Here is an 8,473-nt window from a genome sequence, read left to right as displayed (position 1 = left end):
GGGAGAAAGATGAGGCTTTCTGCTCCTGTAAAGATTTACAGCCTTGGAAACCCTGTATAGGGTCACTATGAGTCAGAACTGACTCCATGGCACATAACTACCAATCCTTCTTTGGGAGTGGCACTGTGGGTTAATGCACTGGACTGCAAAGCTGGTTTGAGCCTCAAGGTCAATGGTTCAAGCTCACCAGCTGCTCCTAGGAAACCCTATAGAGGGATCAGAACTGACTCGACAGCACTTCCCTATTTTGGGAGTCCTAGTGTGGTGCTGTGGGTCAATGCACTGGACTGCAAGGTCAGTTTGAAATATCAGGTTGGCAGAAACCCTATACAGGGTTTCTATGAGTTGGAACCAACTTGGCAGCAATCTTTCTTTGGAGTCCTCATGTGGCACTGTAGAGTAAGCACTGGAGTGCTAATCTAAAGGTTGGCAGTTCAAACCCTCCAACTACTCCTTGAAAACCCTATACAGGGTCACCATGAACCAGAACCGCCTCAACAGCACATAACAACAGCAACAATCCTTCTTTGTTTCCAACTTTTGTATTCCAATCACCAGTAATTATCTATACATCATGATTCTTCATTTGATCAATTTCAGACTGCATAAGTTTGAAAAAAACCTTCAATTTTATAATCTTTGGCATTAGGGGTAAGCGTGTAAATTTGAATAAGTCATATTAACTGGTCTTCCTTGTAGGCATACAGATATTATCCTGTCACTGAGAGCACTGTAGTTCCGGATAGATCTTGAAATGGTCTTTTTGATGATGAATAAGATGCCATTCCTCTTCAATTGTCATTCCAAGCACAGACCACATGATTGTTCTGTTCAAAATGGCCAACACCAATGCATTTCAGTTCACTAATGCCTAGGATATGGATCTTTATGTATTCCATTTCATTTCTGATCATTTTTTATTTTCCTAGAGTACATCCCACATTCGGAATCATGCCACACCAGTAAATGAAGGTCCTGAAAGCTCTGTTCCAGCCATGTCATTAAGGTCATCTCTACACTTTGAGGAGGCAGTGTTTCTCCAGCCATATTTCTTCCAACCTGAGGGACTCACTTTCTAGTATTATCTCAAAACTGTCAGCTGCAGTTCATAAGGTTTTCAGTGGCTACAATTTCCGAAGTAGACTGCCTCGCCCTCCTTCCTAGTCTGTCTTAGTCTATAAGTTCCAATGAAACCTGCTGGTATTTGACACATCAGTGGCACATCTTCCAGCCTCACAGCAACACTCAAGCCACCACAGTACAATAAACTAAGAAACGAGCGGTTGGCCTGCTTTTATATACACCATGAAAGAGCACCTAACATCTTCTAGCCATAAGGAAAATCAAATCCTGTGGTTTTAAGGATGTCCAAGTTGCTGCTGTCCTTACAGTTCTCTGACCCAGACTCTCCCCATCTTCTGCAGAACACTGAAGAGCACCTATAAACTCACCCTCCCTTGTCTTTTTCTCCACAGGTTTCTTTGTTCTCTTTCCGTCCCAACAGTTCCCTCACCACTGGCCTCTGAAAGTCCTTTTGCTGTAAGGGCCACCCCCTGAAAGCAGCTTGTTGTGCAATGTGTCAGGCCAAATAAATAGCTTATTGTATAATGTTGCTATTTTATAGTCATATCTTTTTCCTTGATCAGCCCCAAACTCACTACAATTATTTATTTGGGAGACATTCTGCCTAGAGACATCTTTAGGATTGGTATCTGGCACAGTTATTGCAGCATAGATTTTTACATATGTATTTTTTTCTCTCCCCATTGGATAGTAAGTTATTTCAGGACAAGAATGTTATATTATAATTATAATGCCAATACAAAGAGAATGAAGCATAAAGCTTTCTTCCCAGATGTTGTTGTTGTTAAGTGCCACTGAGTCAATTCTAACCCACAGAGACCCTGTATAGGGTGTTTAAGGAGCAGCTGGTGAGCCTGAACCACTGATCTTGCAGTTCAAATGAATTTGCAGTCTGACGCATTAGCCCACAGCGCTACACCAGGACTCCCAGATAGAAACCAATAAATACTTGCAGAATGAGTGAAGTCTCAAAGAAGGTTAGGAAGAAATTTTCTAAGGACAAAATACTTACTGTGGATTTGATAGACTTTTTAAAGCCATCGATGTTGCCATAAAAAATTGGACTAGAAAATTTAAGAATCTTCACTCCTTCAGGTTCTTCAATCTAACATATTAAAGAAAAGAAAAAAGAGTCTGATGTAAAGTCTGTTGAAATGACAACTGTTTTGTTACCTATATATTCATCACAACTCTGGTAGCGTAGTGGTTACGAATCGGGCTGCGAACCTTAAGGTCAGCGGTTCGAAACTACCAGACGCTCCATGGGAGAAAGATGAGGCTTTCTACTCCCGTAAGGATTTACACCCTTGGAAACCCTGTACAGGGTCGCTATGGGTCGGCACTGACTCGACGGCACTTAACAACAACAACAATGGTTAAACAATTTCAGGTCTCAAGTATTCAATTACATTTCTGGCAACTCACAATTGCTCAGAGGCATAAACAGCAGCATTTAACGTTCCCTGAATAAGGGCTTCATCCCAGATGCCGAAGTTCCTGGAGCCCAAGAATGCACAGTCCCATAGAAGGTCAAAGTTAGAAAGGGGTTGAGGAAGCAATTGTTCTTTCCTCTCATTTCCAGATAAAGAAATGGAAGCTCAGAACAGTGGCATGGTTTGCCTCAAGAACATACCACTGGCGTTCTTGATTTTGCTAAAATGCTTTCAAAATGATAACTAACAAAAAGTAGCAGCTTTAAGGAGATTTGTGAAGACTAAGGCCTATGATTTTATCAGTTTGCATTCTGAAACACAGTGGCCAGACCAAAGGTAGAAACCACTGAATCACAGATTCTCCTACTCTGTAGGAAACAGCATTTTTAGCCCAGTCCCTTCAGAGGAGAAAGTTGAGTCTTTGAGAGGCTGAGAGGCCAAGGCCTCACCAAGATGAAATGCAGAACCCCAAACTTCCAAACTCAGCCTAGTTCCAGGGCCAAAGAGTCTGTAGATGAAGTTTTAGCTTTTGAAGACATTTATTGTTGTTGTTATTAAGTGCCACTGAGTTTGCTCCGACTTATAGCAAGTCAGCTGGTGGATTTAAACCCCCGATGTTGCAGTGAGCGGCCCAGTGCTCATCCTACAGGACCATACCAGGATTCATTGAAGGCATTTAGCGCAACACAAATGAGATAGATTGTGGAAATAAAAATAATAGCACCAACTGAAATGACAGGTTTAGTGTCCAACATCTTTAATACTATGGTCAAATTAGACTACAACTTCCTAAGACCTATATTAAAATTTTTTTCTTTTTAAAACTGTTTTTTACTATACTGGGTTTTCTGGGGTCTTTTTTTTTTAGAACTTTCATTCTCTGCATTTTCATCTTTGTTTTTAGTATACTTCCCTGGTGGTCATGAAGCAATTTTATTTACAAAGACCATAGCCTACTTTTGGGACAGTTCAGGTCTTTGCTTTTCATTTCCTGTATTGTATATTACATTTTTCTATTCCAAGGATAAAGCACAATGTCCAATAAGGTATCTTAGTGGTAGAGAACTTGAAAGTCTCTGTTACAATTGAATAAAGAAAATCTTACAGGGATTTCAGATCATTTCATAGTGAATAAGGACTACAAAGCATAGAAACAGAAATCAGTTCAACTTCTGGAAATAATCTAATTGTCTTTTTTTAAAATCTCTTCTTATAATGGTTTTATATTAAAGAGGCCTGCTCCAAGGATTAGTGACATTCAATCAGCAAGAGCAAAATTCCTATGAATCATGGGTCTCAGAGAGCACGCTGGGTCCAAAGTTTTCATGATTCCTTCATTGGGTTATGGACTTTAACTATATGGCAGAGTCTCCTACTTGGTACTTAACAGGCTAAAAGAGAATTTGGTGCTCCTGAAATTCCATGCTAACAAACCCAAGTCCAGCAACTGTGTCATGAAAGCACTCACCGTTTTGTAAATCTTGGTACTTTTGTAGATATCTGTGCTAGGGAAGCTTCCAAGATTACTCCATGAGGGACTAAAAGGAGAAAAATTCAGGTCATGATTTTTTTAAATGGGCATGTTTTGGATTAAAAAGTTAAAAGAAATAACTAATATTAAAAGAGCCCATCAGTCTGGTGTTTTTAAACTCTCTCTTCATTGCAGATGACATTTTCCTGCTGCTAACTCTGAACAGCTGGTGTGTGTGGAAGAGGAGGAGGAGGAACCATGACTCGTCTGATGGTTAAGAGAAATACTAAGCATCATGCATTCACATGTGTAACAGTTTACAGGATACCCAAAGCACTCTCACATATTTTCTCTTATTTAAAGCCCCCCATAACCTTCAACAGATCCCCAGGCAGTAAACAGTTTGATGGTTTAAACCCACCCAGCAGCTCTGTGGAAGAAAGTCCTGGCAAATTGCACCCATAAAGACTGTTGTTATTAAGTACCGTTGAGTCAGCTCTGATTCAAAGTCACACTGTTAGAAAATCTGTATAGGGTTTCTGAGGAGTGGCTGGTGAGTTTGAACCGCCAACCTTGAGGTTCGTTGTCTAGTGCTTTTCCTATAGCACCAACCCAGAACCTCTCCGTAAAGATTACAGCCAAGAAAATTCTATGCAGCAGTTCTACACTCTTAAGATATGGGTGTCGTTCTGAATTGGAATCAATTCCACAGCAACCGGATTGGGTTTTGTTTTTTTTTTCATAATCCTGGAAGTTCAGCAGTATGCTCTTCATTTTTGTGGTTTAGACAAGGAATGCCCCTGGGGATGACTGGCAGCACAGCCTTCTTTAACCTGTAGGTCTTCAGAGCTTGGCATAGTGCCCGGCACTCATAAATGATGGTAACATCCTGAAGTATGGAGAGTCTGGGTGATTAAATTAGTCTCATTTTATAGAAATAGGAGCCTGGAAGGGCTCGTAAGTCCTTCCTGCCAACCAGACTGTTGATTTCCTATTCCTGATGCAATCAGATAGATTCCATGATTCTTCAAGTGTGACCAGGGACAAATGCTAAACACAATTTGTGAAGAAAGAGTATCTGTTTAGGGTATGTTCAGCAATGTGCTCTCTGGATCAACATCATAATTATGGGAAATTAAATACTGCAGAGGATACTGCTTTCTGTTAGCTCAAAGCCTACTCACCAAATCAGCAGCTACAATGCACCACCGATTCCTCCTCAACTTGTGCTGCTATGCTTATTTTGAACTGAAAGCGTATAAACTAAACAGTCTCACTCTACAATACCTTCCTGTGCCCAGTCACAGACTCACAAGAGAAAGGAGTATGAGAGATAGCATTGTCCAAGTCATTTCTGAGTCATTCGCTAGCAGCAAATTGGACACTTTGGGAGTTTGTGAACTCTTTTGGGCCCCTGGGCAACCACTTAGGGTGCTGAGGCAGTAAACACAAGCCTTTTGGATAGGCACCAACATGCCAGAGAGGGCAAGAAGGAGAACTGGCTGGTGAGGCAGGAGAGGCAGCCTTAGGCTAACCTGAAGGCTTCTGATGTCTTTTCCATTTTTTTCTTGGCCCTTCATGCACCAAACGCAGGCAAAGGAGGGGCCAGAAGTCCAGAAAGATAATGGAAGTGTTGAGGAGGCTCTGCCCCCACCTGAGCCCAGGAGGACGCTCACCTAATGCCTCTCAAGAGTCAAAGCAAAGTAAACAAGACAGCATCCAGCTTCAGACTCCCAACATTCCCTCACAGGTTGTTTCACATTATTTCAAATCTTTGCTGCTTCCCTCTGCATGTGATCTGATTATGTCTGCCTCACAGAATCGTGGAGCTTCTCTTACTATCCACTTGGTATATGTCTTATTTGGCAGATTTGGGTGGATTTTGGCTACTGTCAACTGTTTCAGTGTTCTATTACTTGATGTTACAGACCTCCTAACCTCAAAAGAAGAAAAGAAACTAAACATAAATAAGTAGCTAGACTGGCCCGAGCTTTGGTCTAGAGCTTCATATACTTCATCTCATTTGACGAAGAAATTGTAAAACAACCTCCATCTTTTAGTTGCACAATGACTTCAAAGGAGAGAATGGCAGGAGAGCATGTGACTGGTGCATAGATTTTGGGGTGAGATAGGTAGGTCTGGGCTCAAATCCTAGCTCTGCTACTCACTAGCTGTGTGAGGTTAAGCAAGGTTCTTAACCTTTCTGAGCTAGCTTTCTCAACTGTACAATGATAATAGCAAAACCTATTCATAAGATTTGTCTGAAGATTAAATATAGCATATGTAAAGAAGTATGACTATTCCAGAACACTTAATTGTACTTCTGAGAAATCTGTACCTAGACCAAGAAGCAGTTGTTCGAACAGAACATGGGAACACTGAATGTTTTAAAATTGGGAAAGGTGTGAGTCAGGGTTGTATTCTTTCACCATACTTATTCAACCTGTATGCTGAGCAAATAATACGAGAAGCTGGGTTCTATTAAGAAAAACATGCTGTCAGGATTGGAAGAAGACTCATTAACAACCTGCGATATGCAGATGACACAACCTTGCTTGCTGAAAGTGAAGAGGACTTAAAACATTTACTTATGAAGATCAAAGAGCACAGCCTTCGATATGGATTACATCTCTATGTCAAGAAAACAAAAATCCTCACCACTGGACCAATAAACAACATTCTTATCAATGGAGAAAAGATTGAAGTTGTCAAGGACTTCATTCTTCTTGGATCAACTATCAACACTCACGGAAGCAGCAGTCAAGAGATCAGACGATGTATTGCATTGGGCAAATCTGCTGCACAGGAACTTTTTAAAGTATTGAAGAGCAGAAATGTCAATTTGAGGACTAAGGTGTGCCTGACCCAGGCCATGGTGTTTTCAATAGCCTCATATGAATGTGAAAGCTGGACAGTGAATAAGGAAGATCGTAGAGGAATTGATGCCTTTGAGTTGTGGTGTTGGAGGAGAATACTGAAAGTGCCATGGACTGCCAAAAGAACCAATAGATCTGTTTTGGAAGAAGCGCAACCAGAGTGCTCCTTGGAGGCCAGGATGGCTAAGCTTCGTCTCTCATACTTTGGACATATTGTCCAGAGGGAACAGTTGCTGGAGAAGGATGTCATGCTGGGTAAGATGGAGGGTCAGAGAAAAAGAGGAAGACCCCTAACGAGATGGATTGGCCAGGGGGCATCATTGATGGACTCAAGTGTGGCAGCAGTAGTGAGGTTGGCCCAGGATCGGACATTGTTTCGTTCTGCTGTGCATGGGGTCGCTATGAGTTGGTTCCGACTCAACGGCACCTGACAACAACAACAATGTAAAGCACTGTGTGCTCACTTCATAGACACATACAATATATAACTATTATCGAGGTTCTGCTGGGTCAGCAATTTGAACCCATCTCAGGAGAAAGATGTGGCAGTCTGCTTCTATAAAGATTTACACCTTTGGAAACTAGAGAACAATTCTACTCTAGGGTCACCATGAGTTGGAATCGACTCAATGGCAGTGGGCTTGGTGGTCTTCATTTGTTGGTTAGTTTGTCTCTTCTGAAACAGTCATCAGCCATCTCTCTGCTTGTCACATTACGGTGGCTTGTCTGTTGCTGGGATGCTGGAAGCTATATCACTTTTAATACCAGCATGGTCAACTATAGTGGGCAGGTTCTAACAGAGCTTCTTGCCTATCATAGACCATGAACTGGTGATCTACTTGTGAAAATTAGCCAGTGAAAACCTTATAGATACCAACAGAATACTGTCTGGTTATCAACAACCATGCAGATGGTACAAGACTGGGCACTATTTCATTCTGTGATACAGACATAAGTCACAATCGACTCAACAGTTGCTAACAACAACAACATTATGAAATATGGGTTCATTGCATTTATCAAAGAAAGTTCAGGCTGTGTTTTCCTGCTTATAGGGAATTGTGGGTCTCTTAATTACTCACAATTGAACTCGTAGGACCACAGTCAGTAATGCAAACATAAGGCCAGCGAGTAAACCGAGGTCCAGCCCAAGAATGATGGATGACAGGCAGGTAAACACCCAGATAACCTAAAACAAGATGAAAATGAAACAGAACTATATCCATTCATCAGGTATCATCAGGTGAGACACTACCTGCAAAAATATGATCAATTATCTGGGAACACATTAGTCTTTTAAAAATATACATTCTGATTTTATTCATTTCCCATTTAATAAAATGGAAATTGGCCTTCCCATTAAAGATCAGCTGTGCCAATTTACTTTATCTTTTTAATTTACTCTTTGGATAGGTAATATACTCACATGGTTCAAATTAAAATAATATTAAAAACAATGTACATTGGAACCCCCCGCCCCAACCCTTTCCACCTGGGAGCATGATAGCTCCATACAGTAAGCACTGGACTTTGAACCACAAGATCTGCAGTTCAAGCCTGTCAGTCTCTCCAAAGGAAAAAGATGAGGCTTCCTGTTCCCTCGAAGATTT

General features: G+C 41.2%; 1 protein-coding gene across 1 annotated transcript in view; it reads right to left on the bottom strand.

The window, feature by feature from the left end:
• The window catches only part of SLC26A4 (solute carrier family 26 (anion exchanger), member 4), a 67,938-nt gene that overhangs the window by 17,960 nt on the left and 41,505 nt on the right, over positions 1 to 8,473 (bottom strand). Inside the window, exons 12-14 of the mRNA XM_006859352.1 lie at positions 7,946 to 8,052; positions 3,985 to 4,054; positions 2,096 to 2,188 (exon numbers count right to left, since the gene is read on the bottom strand). Of these exons, the coding sequence (XP_006859414.1) occupies positions 2,096 to 2,188; positions 3,985 to 4,054; positions 7,946 to 8,052 (270 nt within the window). The remainder of the gene's footprint in view (positions 1 to 2,095; positions 2,189 to 3,984; positions 4,055 to 7,945; positions 8,053 to 8,473) is intronic.

The sequence above is a fragment of the Chrysochloris asiatica genome, unplaced genomic scaffold (genome assembly GCF_000296735.1).
Source record: "Chrysochloris asiatica unplaced genomic scaffold, ChrAsi1.0 scaffold00032, whole genome shotgun sequence".
Lineage (NCBI taxonomy): Eukaryota > Metazoa > Chordata > Mammalia > Afrosoricida > Chrysochloridae > Chrysochloris > Chrysochloris asiatica.
This window is presented reverse-complemented; position numbering and strand designations above follow the sequence as displayed.